General features: G+C 48.9%; 1 protein-coding gene across 3 annotated transcripts in view; it reads right to left on the reverse strand.

The window, feature by feature from the left end:
- Positions 1 to 27843, reverse strand: part of LOC140480854 (pituitary adenylate cyclase-activating polypeptide type I receptor-like) — a 280791-nt gene that overhangs the window by 141793 nt on the left and 111155 nt on the right. For all 3 annotated transcript variants that reach the window (XM_072576361.1, XM_072576360.1, XM_072576362.1), the window contains exon 4: positions 21034 to 21121. In XM_072576361.1, coding sequence (XP_072432462.1) covers positions 21034 to 21121 — 88 coding nt within the window. The remainder of the gene's footprint in view (positions 1 to 21033; positions 21122 to 27843) is intronic.

Here is a 27843-nt window from a genome sequence, read left to right on the forward strand (position 1 = left end):
GAGACCCTGGGGGGAGTGTGTCAGTGTTTATAGGGAGACCCTGGGGGGGAGTGTGTCAGTGTTTACAGGGAGACCCTGGGGGGAGTGTGTCAGTGTTTATAGGGAGACCCTGGGGGGAGTGTGTCAGTGTTTACAGGGAGACCCTGGTGGGAGTGTGTCAGTGTTTATAGGGAGACCCTGGGGGGAGTGTGTCGGTGTTTACAGGGAGACCATGGGGGGAGTGTGTCGGTGTTTACAGGGAGAACCTGGGGGGAGTGTGTCAGTGTTTACAGGGAGACCCTGGGGGGAGTGTGTCAGTGTTTACAGAGAGACCTTGGGGGGGGAGTGTGTCAGTGTTTACAGGGAGACCATGGGGGGAGTGTGTCAGTGTTTACAGGGAGTCCCTGGGGGGGGAGTGTGTCAGTGTTTACAGGGAGACCCTGGGGGGGGAGTGTGTCAGTGTTTACAGGGAGACCCTGGGGGGGGAGTGTGTCAGTGTTTACAGGGAGACCATGGGGGGAGTGTGTCAGTGTTTACAGGGAGTCCCGGGGGGAGTGTGTCAGTGTTTACAGGGAGACCCTGCGGGAAGTGTGTCAGTGTTCACAGGGAGACCCTGGGGGGCAGTGTGTCAGTGTTTACAGGGAGACCCTGGGGGGAGTGTGTCAGTGTTTACAGGGAGACCCTGGGGGGGAGTGTGTCAGTGTTTACAGGGAGACCCTGGGGGGGAGTGTGTCAGTGTTTACAGGGAGACCCTGGGGGGGAGTGTGTCAGTGTTTACAGGGAGACCCTGGGGGGCAGTGTGTCAGGGATTACAGGAAGACCCTGGGGGGGGAGTGTGTCAGTGTTTACAGGGAGACCCTGGGGGGAGTGTGTCAGTGTTTACAGGGAGACCCCGGGGGGAGTGTGTCAGTATTTCCAGGGAGACCCTGGGGGGAGTGTGTCAGTGTTTACAGGGAGACCCTGGGGGGAGTGTGTCAGTGTTTATAGGGAGACCCTGGGGGGAGTGTGTCAGTGTTTATAGGGAGAACCTGGGGGGAGTGTGTCAGTGTTTACAGGGAGACCCTGGGGGGAGTGTGTCAGTGTTTATAGGGAGACCCTGGGGGGCAGTGTGTCAGTGTTTACAGCGAGACCCTGGGGGGGGGGGGTATGTCAGTGTTTACAGGGAGACCCTGGGGGGGAGTGTGTCAGTGTTTACAGGGAGACCCTGGGGGGAGTGTGTCAGGGATTACAGGGAGACCCTGGGGGGCAGTGTGTCAGGGATTATAGGGAGACCCTGGGGGGAGTGTGTCAGTGTTTACAGGGAGACTCTGGGGGGGGGAGTGTGTCAGTGTTTACAGGGAGACCCTGGGGGGGGAGTGTGTCAGTGTTTACAGGGAGACCCTGGGGGGAGTGTGTCAGTGTTTACAGGGAGACCCTGGACGGCAGTGTGTCAGGGATTACAGGGAGACCCTGGGGGGGGGAGTGTGTCAGTGTTTACAGGGAGACCCTGGGGGGGGAGTGTGTCAGTGTTTACAGGGAGACCCTGGGGGGGGAGTGTGTCAGTGTTTACAGGGAGACCCTGGGGGGAGTGTGTCAGGGATTACAGGGAGACCCTGGGGGGAGTGTGTCAGTGTTTACAGGGAGACCCTGGGGGGAGTGTGTCAGTGTTTACAGGGAGACCCTGGGGGGAGTGTGTCAGTGTTTACAGGGAGACCCTGGGGGGGGAGTGTGTCAGTGTTTACAGGGAGACCCTGGGGGGGGAGTGTGTCAGTGTTTACAGGGAGACCCTGGGGGGGGAGTGTGTCAGTGTTTACAGGGAGACCCTGGGGGGAGTGTGTCAGTGTTTACAGGGAGACCCTGGGGGGAGTGTGTCAGTGTTTACAGGAAGACCCTGGGGGGAGTGTGTCAGTGTTTACAGAGAGACCCTGGGGGGGGAGTGTGTCAGTGTTTACAGGAAGACCCTGGGGGGAGTGTGTCAGTGTTTACAGAGAGACCCTGGGGGGAGTGTGTCAGTGTTTATAGGGAGACCCTGGGTGGAGTGTGTCAGTGTTTACAGGGAGACCATGGGGGTGGGAGTGTGTCAGTGTTTACAGGGAGACCCTGGGGGGGGAGTGTGTCAGTGTTTACAGAGAGACCCTGGGGGGGGAGTGTGTCAGTGTTTACAGGGAGACCCTGGGGGGCAGTGTGTCAGTGTTTACAGAGAGACCCTGGGGGGCAGTGTGTCAGTGTTTACAGGGAGACCCTGGGGGGGGAGTGTGTCAGTGTTTACAGGGAGACCCTGGGGGGAGTGTTTCAGTGTTTATAGGGAGACCCTGGGGGGGAGTGTGTCAGTGTTTACAGGGAGACCCTGGGGGGAGTGTGTCAGTGTTTATAGGGAGACCCTGGGGGGGAGTGTGTCAGTGTTTACAGAGAGACCCTGGGGGGAGTGTGTCAGTGTTTACAGGGAGACCCTGGGGGGGGGGGGGGGGGGGGGAGTGTGTCAGTGTTTACAGAGAGACCCTGGGGGTAGTGTGTCAGTGTTTACTGGGAGACCCTGGGGGGGGGGAAGTGTGTCAGTGTTTATAGGGAGACCCTGGGGGGAGTGTGTCAGGGAATACAGGGAGACCCTGGGGGGAGTGTGTCAGTGTTTACAGGGAGTCCCTGGGAGAGTGTGATAATATTTAGTGGGTTGAATACATCCCCATTTACAGATTTGTGGTCTCTGGGTGTGTTTGGTAATTTGATAATGCTTCATTGTGGTTGGTGTTCCTCTGGGATATTCTCATCAAGACACTGAACAGTGATCCACTTTAGACTGTGGAAGCACACTCGGTGTTGTCAGTGTTAGATTAGCACTGGTTCAGACTGGCCTTTCTCCCTGTCAGCCCTGTCTGGTCTGTACTGGTCTGAAGAAGGCCAGGAATGTTCCCTCTGACCTGGAAGCTATTCCTTCAACTACATCTCGGGATGGGGTCAGCCCTTCCCGATCGCAATGCTGTTTGTGAACTTGCTGTCAGCAAATGGGTTTCCCAATCCGACAGTAGCGTCGAAAGGCCCTCCTTGGGAGATCCTGCGGTTGGGAAGGTTGCTACACAAATGCAGGTCTCGCTTGTGCTCTTGCAGCTGCAGAGCTGGTTCTGAGAGAGGTGATGGGTTAGCAGCCCAGCCTTGTCTCTGTGCACGTGGTGGTATGACTGCGACAGGTTTCAGGGACCAGGGACACAGATGGTCCAATGCTGCTGATTCATTCGCCGTGGTTACTTGTTAACTGTTTAATTCATGATAATTCTTGACTCGCAGCTGGGATCCGGGGCCTACAGAGCTGTCAGTCTGCTACAAGCGCTAAATCAGAGCTGCCTGTTAAGTGACAGAAAAATTATTTGCTCTGCCAAAGACAGGTGTGTAACATCCAAATTAAGACAGGGCTCCGTCCGGCAGCATATTAGCAGGAGTGCTCATCGGTCTGGGCCTGCTTAGAGGGTCTTGTGTCTACGTGTGACAGGCAACCTGAGGTGGAGAATTACCCTGGGATCACAGAAAGAGGCCGTTCAGCCCTTCAGATCTGCGTTCGCTCTCCAAATGAGCGACTCAATTTGTGCCATTCTCCAATCTGAATACCCCCTGACCTTGCCCCTACTCTCAGGCAGTATGTTCCAGACCCCCAACCACTCACTGCCTGAAAACATTACCCCTGCTCCTTTTCCCTGCCCCAGTACAAAGATGTGTAGGTTTAGGGTGGATTGGTCATGCTAAATTACCCATACTGTTCAGGGATTTGTAGTTTAGGATGGATTGGCTGTGTTAAATTGCCCATAGTGTTTAGGGTTGTGCAGGTTAGGGTGGATTGGTCATGCTAAATTGGCCATAGTGTTCAGGGATGTGTAGGCTAGGTGCATTAGTCAGGGGTAAATGTAAAGTAAAAGGGTATGGAATTGGGTCTGGGTGGGTTACTCTTCGGAGGGTCGGTGTGGACTGGTTGGGCCTGTTTCTATACTGTATGGATTCTATTCTATGATTTTGACGATTGCTATAAATTTCCGCGCCCCAGTCAGATGTGCCCCCCCCCAACCCCCCAACCCCAGGAAGGGGGAAGAATTCAGATTGACTTAAAGACCACAGGACGTCCCAAACCACTTAGGAAGCACAGTTGCTGTGGTAATATTAGGAGACGTCACCATCTCAGTGTCTCAGCACCGAAAAACACAGCAACAAAAACAGAAGTTACTGGAAAAGCTCAGCAGGTCTGGCAGCATCTGTGGAGAGAAATCAGAGTTAACGTCTCAGGTCCGGTGACTCTCCCCCGCAAACATAGGCCTTGTTACTAAGGGAATGACAGGAGGCCCTCGCTAAGGGCAACCTGAAGTCTAACCCACTGGCAATACAATTAGCTCACTACCCAGACAGCTGCGTGGGAGTGGGAGGGACAGTGGGGGAGGTGGGCTGTGAACAGAAGACAGTCCTGGACACATTGAGGGAGGGCAGGAGAGGAGTGGGAATGGGAGGGTCCACACAGAACATGGAATTGTGAAGGACACTCCATAGGTAACGTTCCCAGGTTTAACACATCCACGCCTGCTGCTGGCTGTTCCCTGTCATAGAGTCATAGAGGTGTACATAACGGAAACAGACCCTTTGGTCCAACCCGTCCATGCCGACCAGATATCCCAACCCAATCTAGTCCCATCTGCCAGCACCCGGCCCATGTCCCTCCAAACCCTTCCTATTCATATACCCATCCAAATGCCTCTTAAGTGTTGCAATTGTACCAGCCTCCACCACATCCTCTGGCAGCTCATTCCATACACGTACCACCCTCTGCGTGAAAATGTTGCCCCTTAGGTCTCTTTTATATTTTTCCCCTCTCACCTTAAACCAATGCCCTCTAGTTCTGGATTCCCTGACCCCAGGGAAAAGACTTTGCCTATTTATCCTATCCATGCCCCTCATGATTTTATAAACCTCTATAAGGTCACCCCTCAGCCTCCGACACTCCAGGGTAAACAGCCCCAGCCTGTTCAGCCTCTCCTTATAGCTCAAACCCTCTAACCTCTAACCCTCTAATCTTTCAGAGATGTCAGAATTAATAAAGGGAGCCATATGTGGTGGCTAGAAACAGGCCGGGGTGGGGTGTAGGGGGCGGATTTCAATAGCGAGTAACTCCCCTCCTGACTCCCCAAAGCCTGTCCACCATCTACAAGGCCCAAGTCAGGAGGCTGATGTAGTACTCCCCCCACCCTTGCCCTGGATGGGGGCAGCTCCAACATTCATCACACCTAACCCTGTGATGGAAACCCTCTGAAGAATGGTCACCTGACTCGAAATGTTAACTCTGATTTCTCTCCCACAGATACTGCCAGATGTGCTGAGTTCTTCCAGTAATTTCTACACTTGTTTCGGATCTAGCACCACACTGTCCCCCTGTGGGACCACTGACATGTTCACGCGAAACGTTTTCCCGAATACATTTAAAGATACCCCTCTGAACTCTTTCCAGTATGACCGTCCCAATTAATGTTGGGGAAGTTGAAATCCCCAAGTCTAATTACCCTAATACCTCTGTGAGTTGTCTCTGTACCTCTCTTTTATTGCCCACTGATTGTTTTTGGGGGAGGGGGGTGCGCACGTCTATAATATATACCCAGCCACGTGACAGTGCTATTTTTATCTCTAAGCTCCACTCACTAGGTCTCGTTTGAAGACCATTTCAAGATCTTGCCCCTCTTCACTGCAATATCTGACACCTTCATTGGTAGTGCAACACCACCACCTCTTTTAAACCTCCCTACCCTGTCCTGTTTGAAGATTCCGATACCCTGGAAAGTTCAAATTCCTGCTCCTGCCTTAACTATGTCTCTGTGATGGCAACAGTTTCACATTTCCACGTGCCAATCCACACCCTTAACTCCTCTGTCTTACCTAAAATGGAACAGAATTCTAGAACCCCAACTGTGCAGAATCCTAGAACCCCATCATGTCTGCACCAGCCCGCCCAAGAGCATCCCACCTCATCCCCATAACCCCACATTTCCGATGGCTAACCCACCTGTCCTGCAGACTATAGTGTGGCCAGTCCACCTAGTCTGCACGTCTTTGGACTGTGGGAGAAATCCAGAGGAAATCTACGCAGACACGGGGAGAACATATAAACTGTACACAGGCGGTCTGTTGAGGTTGGAATCGAACCAAGGGCCCGAGTGATGTGAGGCAGCAGTGCTAACTACAGAGCCACATTTCACAAGGGTGGCATGGAGGCTCAGTGGTTAGCACTGCTACCTCACAGCACCTGGGTCCCCGGTTCAATTCCAGCCTCGAGCGACTATCTGTGTGGAGTTTGTATGTTTGCTCTGCATCTATGCGGGTTTGCTCCGGTTTCCCCCAAACGATGTGCAGGTTAGGTGAATTGGCTGTGCTAAATTGCCCATAGTGTGAGGTACGTTAGTCAGAGGGGCGGCTAGAAACAGGCCGGGGTGGGGTGTGGGGGTGTACGTTACTCTTCAGGAGGTTGGTGTAGACTGGTTAGGCCGAAGGGCCTGTTTCCCCCACTGTCGGTAATCTAGACAGCATGTTGACTTAAGTTTGTCATTGCTATAATTTTAACTTTTAATAATAAAATGCTTCTTCTTAAAGACTCCTAGCATTAAAATAAAGGCCACCCATTCTTGCCTTAGTCCCTTGAGACTCAGCACAGTTGCCTAGGTTCCTTCACTGAGGTATGCTGTGTCACTGTTGTACTAACACTGCGTGTCCTCTCTCCCTGCTGTTAACTTCCTCCCAGCAGCACCAGCAAACTCCCCTCCATGGATGTTGATCCCATTCTGATTCAGGTGTAGGAGGACTCACTTCAGGAGGTCCCAATTTCACCCTTGAAACAGTCCCAGTAATCCAGGAATTGAAAATAAAAACACATTCCCTCCTGCACTGACGCTTGAGTGACATCTCCATTGGCCCTGTATTTCTGTACTCCCAGAACAAAAGACCAGAATGGATGAGAATTCACAAGGCGTGATTAGTAAGTTTTCAGATGACCTGAAAGTAGGCGATATTGTGGACAGGTGAAGAAGGTTCTTAGAAATTGCAGCAGGACCTTGATCAGCTGGGGGACATGGGCCGAGAAATGGCAAATGGATTTTAATATTGATAAGTGTGAGGTCTTGCATTTTGGAAAGTCAAACGGGGTGGCACAGTGCTGCCTCATAGTGCCAGGGTTCAGTTCCAGCCTCGGGCAACGTGTTGTGGGGAGTTTGCACATTCTCCCTGCATCTGCCTGGGGTTTCTCTGGATGCTCTGGTTTCCTCCCACAGTCCAAAAGTTGTGTAGGTCAGGTGAATTGGCCATGCTAAATTGCCTGTAGTGTTAGGTGCATTAGTCAGAGGGAAATGGGTCTGGGTGGGTTACTTTTCAGAGGGTCGGTGTGGACTTGTTGGGCCAAAGGGCCTGTTTCCACACTGTAGGGAATCTAATCTAAAATCAAGGTAGGAGCTTCATGCTGAATTGTAGGGCCTTAAGGAGGGTAGTGGAATAGAGGGACCTTGGAGTTCAGGTGCACGGTTCTCTGAGAGTGGAGTCCCAGGTAGACAGGACAGTGAAGAAGGCTTTTGGCACACAGGCCTTCATCAGGCAGAGCACTGAGTATAGAAGTTGGGAAGTTATTTTGCAGTTGTGCAGGACATTGGTGGGATTACACTTGGAGTATTGTCAAGTTTAGAGTGGTGCTGGAAAAGCACAGCAGGTCAGGCAGCATCCGAGGAGCAGGAAAATCCGCGTTTCAGACAAACGTTTCCTGATGAAGGGCTTTTGCCCGAAACATTGATTTTTCTGCTACTTGGATGCTGCCTGACCTGCTGTGCTTTTCCAGCACCACTCTAAACTTGACTCTAATCTCCAGCATCTGCAGTCCTCACTTTTGCCTACTTGGAGTATTGTGTTCTGTTTTGGTCACCTTGTTATTGGAAGGATGTTATTAAACAGGAAAGAGCGCAGAAGAAATGTATATGGATGTTGCCAGGACTCAGGGGCCTGAGTTATAGGGAGAGGTTAAACAAATAAGGACTTTTCTCTTTAGAGTGTACGAGAGTGTATGATATCATAGAACATAGAACATAGAACATAGAACATAGAACATAGAACAATACAGCACAGAACAGGCCCTTCAGCCCACGATGTTGTGCCGAACTTCTAACCTAGATTAAGCACCCATCCATGTACCTATCCAAATGCCGCTTAAAGGTCGCCAATGATTCTGACTCTACCACTCCCACAGGCAGCGCATTCCATGCCCCCACCACTCTCTGGGTAAAGAACCCACCCCTGACATCTCCCCTATACCTTCCACCCTTCACCTTAAATTTATGTCCCCTTGTAACACTCTGTTGTACCCGGGGAAACTGTTTCTGACTGTCTACTCTATCTATTCCCCTGATCATCTTATAAACCTCTATCAAGTCACCCCTCATCCTTCGCCGTTCCAACGAGAAAAGGCCGAGAACTGCCAACCTATCCTCGTATGACCTACTCTCCATTCCAGGCAACATCCTGGTAAATCTCCTCTGCACCCTCTCCAAAGCTTCCACATCTTTCCTAAAGTGAGGCGACCAGAACTGCACACAGTACTCCAAATGTGGCCTTACCAAAGTCCTGTACAGCTGCAACATCACCTCACGACTCTTGAATTCAATCCCTCTGCTAATGAACGATAATACTCCATAGGCCTTCTTACAAACTCTATCCACCTGAGTGGCAACCTTCAAAGATCTATGTACATAGACCCCAAGATCCCTCTGTTCCTCCACCTGACTAAGAACCCTACCATTAACCCTGTATTCCGCACTCTTATTCGTTCTTCCAAAATGGACAACCTCACACTTGACAGGGTTGAACTCCATCTGCCACTCCTCAGCCCAGCTCTGCATCATATCTAAGTCCCTCTGCAGCCGACAACAGCCCTCCTCACTGTCCACAACTCCACCTATCTTCGTATCATCTGCAAATTTACTGACCCACCCTTCGACTCCCTCATATAAGTCATTAATAAAAATTACAAACAGCAGAGGACCCAGAACTGATCCCTGCAGAACTCCACTTGTAACTGGGCTCCGGGCTGAATATTTACCATCTACCACCACTCTCTGCCTTCGACCGGTTAGCCAGTTTTCTATCCAATTGGCCAAATTTCCCTCTATCTCATGCCTCCTGACTTTCCGCATAAGCCTACCATGGGGAACCTTATCAAATGCCTTACTAAAATCCATGTACACTACATCCACTGCTCTACCCTCATCCACATGCTTGGTCACCTCCTCGAAGAATTCAATAAGACTTGTAAGGCAAGACCTACCCTTCACAAATCTGTGCTGGCTGTCCCTAATCAAGCAGTGTCTTTCCAGATACTCGTAAATCCTATCCCTCAGTACCCTTTCCATTACTTTGCCTACCACAGAAGTAAGACTAACTGGCCTGTAATTTCCGGGGTTATCCCTATTCCCTTTTTTGAACAGGGGCACAACATTCGCTACTCTCCAGTCCCCTGGTACCAACCCCGTTGCCAGTGAAGACGAGAAGATCATTGCCAACGATACTGCAATTTCCTCTCTTGCTTCCCACATAATCCTAGGATATATCCCGTCAGGCCTGGGGGACTTGTCTATCCTCAAGTTGTTCAATATGTCCAACACATCTTCCTTCCTAACAAGTATCTCTTCTAGCTTATCAGTCCGTTTCACACTCTCCTCTTCAACAATACGGTCCCTCTCGTTCATAAATACTGAAGAGAAGTACTTGTTCAAGACCTCTCCTATCTCTTCCGACTCAATACACAGTCTCCCACTACTGTCCTTGATCGGACCTACCCTCGTTCTCGTCATTCTCAGGTTTCTCACATACGCATAAAATGCCTTGGGGTTATCCTTGATCCTATCCGCCAAGGATTTTTCATGCCCTCTCTTAGCTCTCCTAATCCCTTTCTTCAGGTCCCTTCTGGCTATCCTGTATCCCTCCACTGCTCTGTCTGAACCCTGTTTCCTCAACCTTATGTAAGCCTCCTTCTTCCTCTTTACTAGACATTCAACCTCCCTCGTCAACCAAGGCTCCCTCACACGACCATTTCTTTCCTGCCTGATAGGTACATACATATCATGGACACGTCGTATCTGCTCTTTGAAAAAGTTCCACATTTCCACCACATCCTTCCCTGACAGCCTATGCTCCCAACGTATGCTCCTCAAATCCTGTCTTACAGCATCGTAATTTCCCTTCCCCCAATTGTAAAATCTACCTTGTTGTGCGCACCTATCTCTCTCCATAACCAAGGTGAAAGTCACAGAATTGTGGTCACCATCACCAAAATGTTCACCCACTAACCAGCCCACCACTTGTCCCGGTTCATTACCGAGTACCAAATCCAATATGGCCTCCCCTCTGGTTGGACAATCTACATGCTGCGTTAGAAAAGCTTCCTGGACACACTGCACAAACACCGCCCCATCCAATCTACTTGATCTAAAGAGCTTCCAATCAATATTTGGGAAATTGAAGTCGCCCATGACTACGACCCTGTGGCTTCTGCACCTTTCCAAAATCTGTTTCCCAATCTGTTTCTCCACATCTCTGCTGCTATTGGGGGGCCTATAGTAAACACCCAACAAGGTGACTGCACCTTTCCTATTTCTGACTTCAGCCCATACTACCTCCACAGGCAGATCCCCCTCAAACTTCCTTTCTGCAGCCGTTATACCATTTCTAATTAGCAATGCCACCCCCCCTCCTTTTTTACCACCCTCCCTAATCTTACTGAAACATCTGTAACCAGGAACCTCCAACAGCCATTCCTGTCCCTCATCTATCCATGTTTCCGTGATGGCCACAACATCGTAGTCCCGGGTACCGATCCACGCCTTAAGTTCACCCACCTTATTTCTGATACTCCTTGCATTGAAGTATACGCACTTGAGCCCATCTCTGTGTCCGCAAGTAGTCCCTGTCAGTGCTACCTTCTCCACAGCCTCCCTACAGTCTTGGGCACCCTGACACACAGCTAGCTTACTTGCTGGACTACAAGTCCGGATCCCATCCCCCTGCCAAATTAGTTTAAACCCCCCCGAAGAGTGCTAGCAAACCTATCCCCCAGGATATTGGTGCCCTTCTGGTTCAGGTGCAACCCGTCCTGTTTGTACAGGTCCCACCTTCCCCAGAATGCAGTCCAATTGTCCAAATATCTGAAGCCCTCCCTCCTCCACCATCCTTGCAGCCACGTGTTCAACTGCATCTCTCCCTATTCCTTGCCTCACTGTCACGTGGCACCGGCAACAACCCAGAGATGACGACTCTGTCCGTCCTAGCTTTTAGCTTCCAGCCTAACTCCATGAGCTCCTGAATGACCTCCCCACCCCTCTTCCTACCTATATCGTTGGTGCCAATGTGTACCACGACTTCTGGCTGCACACCCTCCCCCTTAAGGATTCTGAAGACACTGTCCGAGACGTCTCAGACCCTGGCACCCGGGAGGCAACAAACCATCCGAGAGTCTCGCCCATGTCCACAGAACCGCCTGTCCGTCCCTCTAACTAGAGAGTCTCCTATAACTAGCGCTCTCCTCCTCTCCCCCTTTCCCTTCTGAGTCTCAGAGCCACAGACCCCTTCACTGCAGCTTACACCTGCAAGGCTGTCCCCCCCAACAGTTTCCAAAGCTGTATACTTATTTTTTTTTTGAGAGGCATGAGAGGCATGGATAGGGTGGATGCACTCAGTCTTTTCCCCACGGTTGGGGAAGCGAGGACTAGAGGGCATCAGTTTAAGGTTAGAGGGGAAAGAATAAAAGGGACCTGAGGGGTAACATTTTTACACAGAGGGTGGTACGCTTATGGAATGAGCTGCCAGCGGAAGTGGTTGAGGTGGGTACATTAACAACATTTAAAAGGCATTTGGACAAATACTTGGACGGGAAAGGGTTAGAAGGATATGGGCCAAGTGTAGAGGAATGGGGTTAGCATGGATGGACATTTTGTCCAGTTTGGGCCAAAGGGCCTGTCTCCATACTGTAGGGCTCTATGACTCTATAATCAACAGGGATGGTGGAAAGGCAAGACATGGGAAATAAAGGAAGGTCGAGTTAAAATAATATCAGTGCGTGGGAGCAAGTGGAACATTACAGTAATGAAAAGTACAGAAAGCATCAACATATTTGGTGCAGCACGGTGGCTCAGTGATTAGCACTGCTGCCTCCCAGCACCAGGGACCCAGGGTTGATTCCAGCCTCGGGTGACTGTCTTGTAGAGTTTGTACATTCTCCCTGTGTCTGTCCGGGTTTCCTCCCACAGTCCAAACCTGACCAGGTCAGGTGGATTGGCCATGGGAAATTGCCCATAGTGTCCAGGGATGTGTAAGTTAAGGTGCACTAAGCAAGGGAAATAGGGGGTGAAAGGGGGATGGGTTTAGCCGGGATACTTTTCGAAAAGTCATTGTGGACTTGTTGGGACAATTGGCTCGTTGCCACTCTGTGGGGATTCTGAATCTAATCAACCATGAGCATAGATGGAAGTAATTGCAACATTCCACACTCACATAACCTGATCGGCTTCTTTAGTGCAACACAATATGGTGAATACCTTGTTTTTCAACCTTGTAATTCAGATGGAAATGGATACAATGTTAGGACACTGTGTAAATACTGATAGCACAATAAAAGTACATCATCACCAACAAAAACTGGAAACATCAGATGACATCAAATTCAAAGTTAATTTGCCAAATGCACACCAGATTTGTATGACTCTATTTCTGACACTTTACAGAAATATAACGTTTTGTCCTGTGCCATGTGGGGAAACAGATATAAAGCAGATGAAGGATATTGGGAGATGAAGCAGCTACTGGGAGATACAAGGCTTTATTCAGGAAATAGTGACTTTAGGAAATAAAAAGTGTGATTTTATCTCATAGGACTTTTGGAATATTGCGTGCAATTCTGGTCTCTCTCCTGTCGGAAGGACATTGTGAAATTTGGAAGGGTTCAGAAAAGATTTACAAGGATGTTGCCAGGGTTGGAGGATGTGAGCTACAGGGAGAGGCTGAACAGGCTGGGGCTGTTTTCCCTGGAGCGTCGGAGGCTGAGGGGTGACCTTATAGAGGTTTATACAATCATGAGGGGCATGGATAGGATAAATAGACAAAGTATTTTCTCCGTGCTGGGGGAGTGTAAAGCTAGAGGGTTTAGGGTGAGAGGGGAAATATTTAAAAGGGACCTAAGGGGCAACTTTTTCACGCAGAGGGTGGTGCGTGTATGGAATGAGCTGCCAGAGGAAGTGGTGGAGGCTGGTACAAAGACAACATTTTAAAGGCACCTGGATGGGTATATGAATAGGAAGGGTTTGGAGGGATATGGGTCAAATGCTGGCAGGTGGGACTAGATTGGGTTGGGATATCTCGGCAGCAGTTGGACCAAAGGTTCTGTTTCCGTGCTGTACATCTCGATGGCAAATGGAATGTCAGTCTATGTTCAAAGAGAATGGAGTGTGGAAGCAGGGACATTTTTGCTAAAACGATATCAGGCACCTAACAGAGCACAGCTGGAACACTGTGTACAGTTTTAGGCCCTTTATCAAAGGAAAAATATTTTAGCATTGGAGGCAGTCCGAAAAAGGACTGAATATGGAGGGACTTTCTGATGAGGAGAGGTGGATAGGTTGGGCCTGTACTCACTGGAGTTTAGGAGAAGGAGAGACGACCTTATTGAAATGCATAAGATTCTTAGGGAACGTGACAGGGGAGATTGGAGGGACTGTTTCCCCTTGGGGGAGAGTCTAGGACCAGAGGGGGCAATCTCAGAATGAGGGGGGGGGTCACCCACTTAAGACCGTGATGAGGGGGAATTTCCCCTCTCAGAGGGAGTGAGTCTGTTTACCCCCAGAGGGCCGCTGAGGTTGGGTCGTTACGTATATTCAAGGCTGAGACAGATTTTAATCTGTAAGATAATAGAGGGTTGTAGAGTGAAGGCAAGCAAGTGGAGTTGAGGATTATCAGATGTTAATATGAAACTATCTTCCCTTGTCTCATCTTTCCAACTGCAATATTACATTGGACTTCAAATGGCTTCAATGTTTGCATCGACAGCATAATCCCTCGTTTTCCTGTGAAGGAACAGTGATATATTTCCAAGTCAGGATGGTGTGTACACACTGCTGCTACTGAGTGTTGGTGGTGAAGGGAGTGGATGTTTGTGGGTGTGGTGCCAGTCAAGTGGGAGCTGCTTTGTCCCTGGAGGGTGTCGAGCTTCTTGAGTGTTGTTGGAGCTGCCCCCATCCAGGCAAGGGGGGAGTATTCCATCACACTCCTGACTTGTGCCTTGGAGATGGTGGACAGGCTTTGGGGAGTCAGGAGGGGAGTTACTCACTGCAGGATTCCCAACCTCTGACCTGCTCTTGCAGCCACTGTGTTTATGTGGTGTGTCGAATTCAGTTTTGTAACCCTCACCCACCACCCCCTTACCCACACCCCTCCCAATGTTGACAGTGGGGGATTCAGTGGTAGTACTGTTGAATATCAAGGGGAGTTGGTTAGATTTTCTCTTGTTGGTGATGGTCATAGCCTGGCATTTGAGTGGCGTGACTATTACCTGCCACTTGTCAGCCCAAGTCTGGATATTGTCTGGATCTGAATTTGAACATGGACTGCTTCAGTATCGGAGGAATTATGAACGGTGCTGAACACTGTGCAATATTTGGCGAACATCCCGACTTCTGACCTGATGATGGAAGGAAGGTCATTGATGAAGCCGCTGAAGATGGTTGGGGTCTAGGGCACTCCCCTGAGGAACTCCTGCAGAGATGTCCTGGAGCTGAGATGACTGACCTCCAACAACCTCGACCATCTTCCTTTGTACCAGGTATGACCCCAACCAGTGGAGAGCTTGCCCCCTGATACCCATTGATTCCAGTTTTGCCAGGGCTCCTTGATGCCACCCTCAGTCAAATGCAGCCTTGATGTCAAGGGCTGTGTCCCTCTCCCCTCACCCTCTGGAATTCAGCTCTGTGTCCATGTTTGACCCAAGACTGTAATGAGGTCAGGAGCTGAGTGACCCTGGTGGAACCCAAACTGGAACTGACTCATACAGTATGGAAGAGGCACTTTGGCCCCATCAAGTCTGCATTGCCAAAGATACACTTCCCTAGTCCCACTGTCCTGCACGCAGCCCATAGCCTTGAATGTTATGATATTGAGCGCTCATCCAAGTTATTTTTAAATGTGAGGTTTTCCGCCTCAACTCTCCCTCCCAGTTCATGCATTCCAGGCTCCCACCACCCTCTGGATGACAAAAGGTTTGTCCTCAAATCCCCTCAAAATGTCCCACCTCACTTTCAGTTAAAACCCCCTTATTATTAATCTTGTGACTAAGAGGAATAGCTGCTCTCAACTCATCCTGTCCAAGCTCCTCATGACCTTATACACCTCTATCCAGTCCCCACTCAGCCTTCTCTGCTCTGTAGAAAACATCCTGAGCTTATCCAGCCTCTGTTCATCGCTGAACTGCTCCATCCCAGGCAGCATTCTGGTGAATCTCCTCTGTACCCCACACCCTCCGCCCCCCCAGTACAATCACATCCTTCCTATAGTGTGGGGTCCAGAACTACACACAGTACTCCAGTCACCACCTCACCAGAGGACTCCGCGGTCAGGTCCACGCCTCCCAACAACCCACCCTCCCGTCCTGGCACCTTCCCCTGCCACCGCAGGAATTGCAAAACCTGCGCTCACACCTCCTCCCTCACCTCTATCCAAGGCCCTAAAGGAGCCTTCCACATCCATCAATGTTTTACTTGCACATCCACCAATATCATTTATTGTATCCGTTGCTCCCGATGCGGTCTCCTCTACATTGGGGAGACTGGGCGCCTCCTAGCAGAGCGCTTTAGGGAACATCTCTGGGACACCCGCACCAATCAACCAAACCGCCCCGTGGCCCAACATTTCAACTCCCCCTCCCACTCTGTCGAGGGCATGGAGGTCCTGGGCCTCCTTCACCGCCGCTCCCTCACCACCAGACGCCTGGAGGAAGAACGCCTCATCTTCCGCCTCGGAACACTTCAACGGGCGGCACGGTGGCACAGTGGTTAGCACAACTGCCTCACAGCACCAGAGACCCGGGTTCAATTCCCGCCTCAGGCGACTGACTGTGTGGAGTTTGCACATTCTCCCCGTGTCTGCGTGGGTTTCCTCCGGGTGCTCCGGTTTCCTCCCACAGTCCAAAGATGTGCAGGTCAGGTGAATTGGCCGTGCTAAAATTGCCCATAGTGTTAGGTAAGGGGTAGATGTAGGGGTATGGGTTGGTTGCGCTTCGGTGGGGCGGTGTGGACTTGTTGGGCCGAAGGGCCTGTTTCCACACTGTAAGTAATCTAATCTAAAAAAAAACCCCAGGGCATCAATGTGGACTTCAACAGTTTCCTCATTTCCCCTTCCCCCACCTCACCCCAGTTCCAACCTTCCAGCTCAGCACCATTCCCCATGTCCTGTCCGACCTGCCTATCTTCCTTTCCACCTATCCACTCCACCCTCCTCCCTGACCTATCACCTTCATCCCCTCCCCCACTCACTCATTGTACTCTATGCTACTCTCTCCCCACCCCCACCCTCCTCTCATTTATCTCTCCACCCTTCAGGCTCACTGCCTTCATTCCTGATGAAGGGCTTTTGCCCGAAACGTCCATTTTCCTGCTCCTCGGATGCTGCCTGAACTGCTGTGCTCTTCCAGCACCACTCATCCATAACCTAATCTAATCCCATTTGCCAGCACCCAGCCCATATTCCCCCAAACCCTTCCTATTCATATATATTCAAATGCCACTTAAATGTTGTAACTGTACCAGCCTCCACCACTTCCTCTGGCAGCTTATTTTGAGTGAAAAAGTTGTCTCTTAGGTCCCTTTTAAATCTTTCCCCTCTCACCCTAAACCTGTGCCCTCTAGTTCTGGACTCCCCAACCCTGGGGAAAAGACCTTGTTTACCCTATCCATGCCCCTCATGGTTTCATAAGGTCACGCCCTCCTGTACCCTAACACCACCCTCCTCACTGCCAACCCCCCTGACCCACCTTCACATCATCTCCAAATGCACTTAGCATCCTCCTCACCCTCTCAATACATCGCTTATGAATATTACAACCAAGAAGGGACCCAGCACTGATCCCTGTGGTACTGCACACTGGGCTCCAGTCACGCAAGCAGCCTTCTCTCACCTCCCCCCCTGTCTCCAGCGCTCAGCTCATTGTGGTCCCAGTGTGTCAGATTATGCTGGGTCCTGTCAGCTTTTACCTTCTGCATCAGTTTCACACCTGGGACCCTGCCCAGGGTCTTGCTGGAATCCATATAAACCCCATCAAATGCACTGTCCTCATCTAGACTTGCTTCATAGTTTGAGCAGGAGGCTTTATATTACAAACATGGATGGAAGTTCATATCTTAAATGGGCTCATTTTAATGATTCTTGGATTAATTCTAAATCCTTCTTTCTTTCCACACGTTTTTTCCTCACCATGACTTTTGTCCAAACACACTTCCCCGCCCTGCCCACGCAGATTACGCCAAACATCAGTGGCAACAGATGTTTGACTAATGATGGGCTGAAGGGCCGTTTTTACTCCCTGCTGTAAATGACACTGGATAAGAATCTAATCTCCCACCCGGTTTGTGATCTGGGCAACTGCCAACGATGGCATGGTGATGAGACATGGGGGTGGGTGGGGTGGAGGTTCAGAAATGGGGGGGTCACGGTCGAAGGATACAGGGTAGGCCGTTAAGGATGGAGAGTCGGTATCTCTGTGGAATTCTCTGCCACAGAAATTGTTGGGGGCCCAAAACAGTGAGTGTTGTCCAGAAGGAGTTTGATGTAGTTTTTAAACCTCAAATGGGGGAGTCAGTGGAAATGAATTGGAGAATCAGCCATGATCCTCTTGAATGGCAGAGCAGGCTGGAAGGGCTGAATGGCCTCCTCCGATCGCCTATGTTTCTATTTGACCCTTTAAAGTGACCATGGGATCTTGGATTCTGATGAGGCGGTGTGCGTCAACAGATGACTTCTCTGTACAAGAAGATGATTGTACAAAGGTATGGTTACCACCGTATACACTGCACTCATGTAAGGATGAGAATTGATTGTGCTGTTGTTTATTTGAAACTTCCAAATCCATGACCACTTCCATCTTGAAGGACAACGGCAGCAGATACATGGGAACACCACCCCCTGCAACTTCCCCTCCGAGACACTCGCCATCCCGACTTGGAAATATATCAGTGTCACTGGGTCAAAATCCTGGAATTCCCTCCCTCAGGACATTGTGGGTCAACCCACAGCAGGTGGACTGCACCGTTTCAAGAAAGCAGCTTACCCCCATCTTCTCAAGGGGGCAACTAGGGACAGGCCCAGCCAGCGTCGTCCACATCCCATGAGTGAAAAAAATAATAAAAATTGGAGTCTAAATACTAAAAAGAGGCAACGGTCTGATATCCAGTCCAGAGGGACATGGAGAGTGGGTGGTGATGGTCAAGAGGTATTATCGCAGTAATGTTCTGGAGGTCTGGATTCAAATCCTGGCATGGTAGAATATGAAGTCAGTAATTAAAAAAACTAAATCTGGAATTAGAGTCTAATGATGAAAATTGTGTTTCGCTAATGTCCTTGAGGGAAGGAAACTGCCATCCTTACCCAGTCTGGCCTAGATGTGACACCATACCCACAGGTTGACTCTAACTACCCTCGGGGCATTGAGGGATGGACAATAAATGCTGCCTAGCCGGCAATTCCGCATCTCGCAAATGAATTATTTTTTTTAAAAATAATGTCGCAATGTTGGCCCTTGCAACAGACACAGTTTGCCACATAGTTCCCACAATTGTTTGAGGAACTTTGCGGTTCCTCTCACACACCAGCATACTCTGTCTTCCGCCAGCATTTTAAAGATTTGATTTTTCCATGGAAACGTGGAGAGTCCTAAATCAGAACAAGTGCAGGGTTTTTGCAAACCACTCGCTGTTCATGTCGGACAGACGGTGTGGCTCATCAGAGAGAGTTTAACAGGGCCATTAGAAGTTCCACTAATGCGCAGATTCAAGACTTTAACAATCAAATATACAATATGTTACATCAATGTTACAAACGACCAGCAGAAATCATGAGTCTAACTTTCAAACACGCTTGTCAATTGTCAGGAAATTTCACCCACGTCACTTAACGCCCTTTAGGGAAGGAAACTGCCATCCTTATCGTGTCTGGCCTACACGTGACTCCAGACCTACAGCGATGGGGGTGACTTAGGGATGGGCTTGCCAGTGATGCCCACACCCATGAATGAATTTTATAAAATCACATTTAGAGCACCTCAGAGTTCGTTTTCACCAAACAATGGTGCACAGGATTAAGTGATATGAAAATCTGTAATTCTGTCAGGAAATCTGTAAAACTAGCTCATATACAGACAGTATTTTTAGATTAGATTACCTACAGTGTGGAAACAGGCCTTTCGGCCCAACAAGTCCACACTGACCCTGCGAAGAGCAACCCACCCAGAACCATTCCCCTACGACTAATGCACCTAACACTACGGGCAATTTAGCATGGTCAGTTCTCCTATCCTACACATCTTTGGACTGTGGGAGGAAATCGGAGCACCCGGAGAAAACCCACGCAGACACGGGGAGAATGTGCAAACTCCACACAGTCAGTCGCCTGAGGCGGGAATTGAACCCAAGCCCCTGGCGCTGTGAGGTAGCAGGGCTAACCACTGAGCCACCGTGCCACGGTTGAGATATTGATGACAATACATCCCTTTACTGGGAAGCAGATTGTCTGTTTTTGTTCTGTGAAGAATTCAGCTTTTTGTAAGGTCTAACAATAAACATTTCAAAGGCTCTTTTCTAGACCCACAGGCAGCAGTAAAGAAAATCACTTGAATTAATAATCTTTGCAGTACATCAACCGACTGTAAAGTCACAATGGAACTGTGAGTACAATTGCCTTGGCATTGATCATCCAGCTGCTATTGAGGTGGCTTTGAAGGTTTTGTGTAATTTACCTTAGAGTTGTCATGTTACAAATACCTTGAGGTGAATGTATGGAACACTGTCTGTCAAGTGGAGACATTATTGAGTATTTACTTCCATGTGGATCTGTTCCTATACATAAATGAAGTGGACAAAGTCAGAAGGCACATGATACCAGGTTATAGTCCAACAGTTTTATTTAAAACTGCAAGCTTTCTGAGCACTGCTCCTTTGCCGGGTGAAGGAGCAGAGCCCTGAAAGCTTGTGACTTTAACTAAACCCGATGGACGATAACCCGGGGTCATGTGACTTCTGAGCTTGTCCAACCCTGTCCAACACCGGCACCTCCACATCATAAATAAATCTTTAATTACCCAGTCCTCGATGAAACGATGACCATTATTCCAATACAACCCAGAATTTATTCTTAAAAGAAGCATTTTGAAGGAATTATCAAACAATTGGACTCTGACATTTAACTCTGCAAGGACAAATGGAAATACTCCCCAGTTCTAAAGTTGGGATTCTCAGTAATGATATTGGTTAACTTAGTCAAGTTGTTTCTGCTGTAATATGGCTGGAAGTTATAGTCTCCTCAGAAAATGTTACTGCACTGAAAACCCTCAGGATTGAGGACATCTTGTTACAGGACAAAGTCTATTCTAGCAATGCTGACCAAACGTCTGCAATTATCTGAAATCGCTCCTGGTTGGGTTTTAGTCTAACGATGTGTTTATCTTGCAGTGATTAAAAGGAGTCGAACTGTTGAACAATAAGAATATAGAACATAGAAAAGTACAGCACAGAACAGGCCCTTTGGCCCACGATGTTGTGCCGAGATTTAATCCTAATACGAAGTGCTTGTTCAATCTCTGCTGGCTCCTCATTCCCTAGGATAACTTCTCCATTTCAACTGTTTACTTTAGCTACTCCCTTCCTTTTGATAAACTCGGAACGATTCTCACAGTCTGCTTCTCTCATTTTCTTTTCATTTTCTTTCTGGTAGCCCTGAGCTCGTTTCTGAAGCGTTCCCTACCTTCAGGCTTGCTGCTATACTTTGCAATTGAATTCTTACCAAACGCAGTTTCATCGTCTTCACTCAACTTGTTCAGGCAACGTTCCATTTCCCGTTTAATCATACACTCTGGGTGGAAGCCATTAGCCTAAAAAAAGAAAGCAAATTGCGATATAATAGCACTTCTGAGAAACTTAAAACCCATTGGCATAGAGCAGGACCTCCAGCACATATTGTAAATCCAACCTGTGTACCCCAATAATTCTCTCCATTTGATGGAATAAGATGGAGAAATCCCTAAGACCCACGTTGGACCCAATCCAGTTGGTTTCGCAAAGGAAAGGCTGGATTGAACTTTGGAGTCCAAAACTAGTCATACAAGTTTACCGCAAGGGTGCCCTCAAGTGAGGAACAGGAGCGAAACAGCCTGGCTGTGTAGCTTTTGCCCGAAACGTCAATTTCGAAGCTCCTCGGATGCTGCCTGAACTGCTGTGCTCTTCCAGCACCACTAATCCAGAATCTGGTTTCCAGCGTCTGCAGTCATTGTTTTTACCTGGCTGTGTACCATACTCAAACACTGGCATGGCTTCAGGGGATAGCACATGCACTCCTGGCTACTTTCCATTTGAATGTCTGTCTGATGGATAGTGGTGGTAAACGTCAATAGAGGACACAACGGAGCTACAATTCCTGCAAATGTTGCTGAATTCAGAGCAGGGACCTTGAGGGAATCCTCAATCCATTCCATCACAAACTCTCCGGGCCAGAACAGACTCCCTTGGTGCTGTTGTGATATTGGGCATCTGTTGAACTCGTGCCCGATTAACGTTGGGAGCGAAAGTGAATCTTTGTCCTATTCCTCGTCAATCTGACAGACCGGGAGAACGGGGTTGAGAAACCTGTCAGCTATAATTGAATGCTGGAGCAGATGCGATGGGCTGAATGGCCTAATTTCTGTTCCTATGTTTTCTGGTCAAAGCCTGCCTGTCTGTTTGTTGACGAGAGCGAGAGTGATGAGAGTTGTTCCATCTCACAACTTCAGTGGTTCAAGAAGCAACTCAACCCCACCTTTTCAAGGGGCAACTAGGGACGGGTAATAAATGCTGGGCCCAGCCAGTGATACCCATGTCCCATGAATAAATAAAGAAAAATATGATAAAAACAGCATTGTTCAGAAGAGAATGGTTTCTGCTGTTGCACCATTGCCAGGCACATATTGGAACAAGACACAGTAACATCAACATACACTGAAAAGGGTCAAAATAAAATACCAAGTGGTCCAAATTTGCTATTTGTGTTCCAGTTTTGGCATAACTGCAGGATCCACACTGTCGGAGGATTTATGAGATTAATTGACATGGTGGAAATTCATTGGAAATATCACAGGAGCACAATAACCTGAGGAAACAATGTTAGATATGTTACAAAACAACTTACACACAGACATACACACACAGATACACACAGACACACACACAAAACAGATACACACACACAGATACACATGGACACACACAAAACAGATACACACACAAATACACACACAAAACAGATACACACACACACACACACACAGATACAAAGACACAGACACACACACAAACACAGATACACACACGCACACGCATACACACAGAAAAACAAACACACACATACACAAACAAACGCGCGCACACACACAGACACAGATAAGCACACACACATTCAGGCACACACGCACACACACATAGACACACACACACAGATAAACAAACACACACACATTCAGGCACACACAGACACACAAACTCACACAGACACATACATACACGCACAGACACACACTCACAGACACACAAACACACACGGACACACACAGAGACACACACACACACACACAGACACACATAGACACACGCAGACACACACACACACAGACACACCCACCCACACACACACACTCACACACACTCACACACACAGACACACAAACACACACAGACACACACACAGTGTGTCTATGTGTGTGTGTTTGTGTGCCTGTGTATGTGTCTGTGTGTGTGTGTCTGTGTGTGTCTGTCTTTGTGTGTGTGTGTGTGTCCGCATGTGTGTTTGTGTGTGTGTGTCTGTGTGTGTCTGTGTGTGTGTGTCTGTGTGTGTCTGTCTGTGTGTGTGTGTGTGTCCATGTGTGTGTGTGTCTGAGTGTGTCTGTGTGTGTGTGTGTCTGTGTGTGTGTCTGTGTGTGTGTGTCTGTGTGTGTGTGTCTGTGTGTGTGTGTGTATGTGTGTGTGTGTCTGTGTGTGTCTGTGTGTGCGTGTGTGAGAGAGATGTTCCTCTGTTGACTCCATGGCTACACCATAAAACACAAAATACAGAATCCCTACAGTGGGGAAACAGGCCATTCGGGCCAACTAGTCCACACTGACCCTCCGAAGAGCATCCCACCCAGACCCACCTGATCCCTGTAACCCTGCGTTTCCCATGGCTAACCCACCTAACCTGAACACTGTGGGCAATTTAGCATGGCCAATTCACCCTGACCTGCACATTTTGGGACTGTGGGAGGAAACCGGAGCACCTGGAGGAAACCCACACAGACACGGGGAGAATGTGCACACTCCACACAGACAGTCACCCGAGATTGGAATTGAATCCAGGTCCCTGGTGCTGTGAGGCAGCAGTGCTAATGACTGAGCCACCATATCCTTGAACCCCATCAATCCTTGCAAATGGCTGCTCCCCCTCCAAACCCTCCTTCCTTCTCCGAAGTCTGGCAGTCTGTTTCCAAGCTTGCCTAAGAATTCCGTGCCGAATCCATTCAGTCAGAACTCTGCCAGTGGTCTGCCACTGAAATGGTTCCTGTCAAAGCCACGTATCCTGCCGGACTAAATTTAAATATCTCGGATCTATGCAAGGCCCGTTTCTAACTGTACAAGAATTTTATTTATGAACTTTTACAATATCCTTCAAAATATCTGGACCATATCTCCATCTCAGCATCTTGTGATTTCTGTCACAGAATCCTTGAATTGTTACAATATGGAGGGAGGCCATTCTGTCCATAGTACCTGCACCTTTGTGTCTGTTTCCTCTGAGGCAACACCCATACTTAGCCAATCACACACTTTGAATAGAACATAGAACAATACAGCGCATAACAGGCCCTTCGGCCCTCGATGTTGTGCCGACCTGTGAACTATTCTCAGCTCGTCCCCCTACACTATCCCAAAATCATCCATGTGCTTATCTAAGGATTGTTTAAATCTCCCTAATGTGGTTGAGTTAACTATGAGTTAATGAGCACAGATCATTTAGCACGTTCAAATAATCAAATAGAGATGTTGCTGAACAAAGAGACCTTGGAGTGCAGGTTTATAGCTCCGTGAAAGTGGAGTCTCAGGTAGATAGGATAGTGAAGGCGGTGTTTGGTATGCTTTCCTTTATTGGTCAGAGTATTGAGTACAGGAGTCGGGAGGTCATGTTGCGGCTGTACAGAACATTGGTTAGGCCACTGTTGGAATACTGCATGCAATTCTGGTCTCCTTCTTATCGGAAAGATGTTGTGAAACTTGAAAGGGTTCAGAAAGGATTTACAAGGATGTTGCCAGGGTTGGAGGGTTTGAGCTACAGGGAGAGGCTAAATAGGCTGGGGCTGTTTTCCCTGGAGCGTCGGAGGCTGAGGGGTGACCTTATAGAGGTTTACAAAATTATGGGGGGTATGGATAGGATAAATAAGCAAAGTCTTTTCCCTGGGATAGGGGAGTCCAGAACTAGAGGGCATAGGTTTAGGGTGAGAGGGGAAAGATATAAAAGGGACCTAAGGGGCAACATTTTCATGCAGACGGTGGTACGGGTGTTGAATGAGCTGCCAGAGGATGTGGTGGAGGCTGGTACAATTGCAACATGGAAAAGGCAACATGGAAAAGGGTATACGAATAGGAAGGGTTTGGAGGGATATGGGCCGGGTGCTGGCAGGTCGGACTAGACTGGATTGGGATATCTGGTCGGTATGGACGGGTTGGACTGAAGGGTCTGTTTCCATGCTGTACATCTCTATGACTCTAAGCTGACCACTGCAATGATAAAAGGGAAAACATTCTCTTCCTTGTCACAGTTCATCACGCTATCAGCTAATGTTCTGGGGACCGGGGATTGAATCCCAGCAGGACAGATGGTAGAATTTGAATTCAATAAACAAAAACCAGGAATTAACAACCTACTGAAGACCACGAACCCATTGTTGATTGTCGGAGAAAACTCACCTGGCTCACTAATATCCTTCAGGGAAGGAAATCTGTCATTGTTACCTGGTCTGGCCTACATGTGACTCCATGGGAGACATAAGAGAAAGTGAGTACTGCAGATATTGGAGCTCAGAGTCGAGAATGTAGAGCTGGAAAAAGCACAGCAGGTCAGGGAGCATCCGAGGAGCAGGAGAATCGATGTTTTGGGCAAAAGCCCTTCATCAGGAATGAGGCTTGTGGGCCGGGGGCTGAGAGATAAAGAGGAGGGGGTGTGGGGTTGTGAGACACGGGAACACCACCCCCTGCAGGTTCTCCTCCCAGCCACTCCCCATCCTGACTTGGAAATATATCCCCGTTCCTTCAGTGTGACTGGGTCAAAATCCTGGAATTCCCCTCCCTCAGGGCATTGTGGGTCAACCCACAGCAGGTGGACTGCAGCGGTTCAAGAAGGCAGCTCACCCCCACCTTCTCAAGGGGGCAACTAGGGACGGGCAATAAATGTTGGGCCCAGCCAGCGACGCCTGTGTCCAGTGAGTGGATAGAAAAAGAAAGCATCACTTGCTATCAAATTTGATTGATCAGCAAATAAAAGCAATTGTTGACTATCTCTTGCAGGACATGTTTAAATAAAATCTCCATTAACTTGCGGTATGGGAGGACTATTATTGGTTTATGAGTACAGCCAGGCAATTGAGAGAGAAATGCTGGTCTCATTCATCATGCTGCCTGAGGCAACAGAATGAACTAAACAGCACGGCAATGCAAATGAATTCCAGTTGCCTGCAGTCGTACAGTTAATTTATGAATGGAGGGAGCTGTCTGCTGGACTGTACAATGAGCTAACATCATTCTGAGGTCATGCTGGGCTTTACAATGATGGTCACTCACTTTTGGTCTCCTTACCAGAGGGAGGTGGTTCTGGCGATGGAGGGACTGCGATAGAGGTTTACCAGAAGGTTTTGGGCGGCACGGTGGCACAGTGGTTAGCACTGCTGCCTCACAGCGCCAGAGACCCGGGTTCAATTCCCGCCTCAGGGACTGACTGTGTGGAGTTTGCACGTTCTCCCCGTGTCTGCGTGGGTTTCCTCCGGGTGCTCCGGTTTCCTCCCACAGTCCAAAGATGTGCAGGTCAGGTGAATTGGCCATGCTAAATTGCCCGTAGTGTAGGTAAGAGGTAGATATAGGGGTATGGGTGGGTTGCGCTTCGGCGGGGCAGTGTGGACTTGTTGGGCCGAAGGGCCTGTTTCCACACTGTAAGTAATCTAATCTAATCAGAATGATTCCAGGATTGACGTTTGATAAGGGCCTGGGCCGCTGAGGACTATAGAAGAATTGAGAGGGGATCTCATAGGAACGTATAAAATTAAGTAAGGAGCAGATAAGATAGAGGCAGGCAAGTTGTTTCTGCTGGTGGGTGAGACTAGGACGAGGGGACTTGGCCTCAAGATTAGGGGGAGTAGATCTAGGACAGAGATGAGGAGGAACTGCTTTGCCCAGGGAGTAGTGAATCTGTGCAATTCTCTGTCCAAGGAAGCAGTAGAGGCAGCTTCATTAAATATAGTCAAGAGACAGTTGGGTGGTTTATGTGCATGGTCGGGGATTAAGGGTCATGGGGATAATGCGAGTAGGAGCAGCTGAGACAATGGTTAGATCCGCCACGATCTTAATGATTGTCAGGGCAGGCCCAATCCTGCTCCTTCGTTCCGATGAACTAGCAATGTGGAAGGTTGAGAATCCGAGATGAATCAATTGGACAGCTGGGAAGCTCAGTGAGCGCGTGACAGGGAAAAAAGACAGGGAAATTATATGTCTTCTTGACCTGAAACGCCAGTTAGTCTCTCCCCGTTCAGAAGCAGCAGTTTATTTCCAATATTTTCTCTTTTTGTCACAACATGCCACATCCAGTAGATGAATCAATGTGATCGTGCCCCCGCGTGGTCCTGTTGTGATTGGTTTGTATCAGCGAGAACTTTCTAACCGACAGTAGCTTTGTCCAGGCACACAGTGCGGTCAGATCTGTGGGTCTACCACAGCACAGACACAGCAGAGGTGCGGGAAAGTAGAGGAAAAAGGATTCTCTCTCACAGGGCTGTGGTTTGCAAATCCCGCCTCCAAAGGCAGTGAATGCAGAATCCTTAAATATTTTTAAGGCAGGTTTAGAGCGATTCTCAATGGTACGGGTATGTACCAGAGGAGGCTGGTACAATTATGACATTTGGAGTCATAGAGATGTACAGCACGGAAACAGACCCTTCGGTCCAACCCATCCATGCTGACCCAGATATCCTAACCTAATCTAGTCCCATTTGCCAGCACTTGGCCCATATCCCTCCAAACCCTTCCTATTCATATACCCATCCAAATGCCTCTTAAATGTTGCAATTGTACCAGCCTCCACCACTTCCTCTGGCAGCTCATTCCATACACGTACCACCCTCTGTGTAAAAACGTTGCCTCTTAGGTCTCTTTTATATCTTTCCCCTCTCACCCTAAACCTATGCCCTCTAGTTCTGGACTCCCCGACCCCAGGGAGAAGACCTTGTCTATTTATCCTATCCATGCCCCTCATAATTTTGTAAACCTCTATAAGGTCACCCCTCAGCCTCTGACACTCCAGGGAAAACAGCCCCAGCCTGTTCAGCCTCTC

Source organism: Chiloscyllium punctatum, chromosome 8, assembly GCF_047496795.1.
Source record: "Chiloscyllium punctatum isolate Juve2018m chromosome 8, sChiPun1.3, whole genome shotgun sequence".
NCBI classification, from domain to species: domain Eukaryota; kingdom Metazoa; phylum Chordata; class Chondrichthyes; order Orectolobiformes; family Hemiscylliidae; genus Chiloscyllium; species Chiloscyllium punctatum.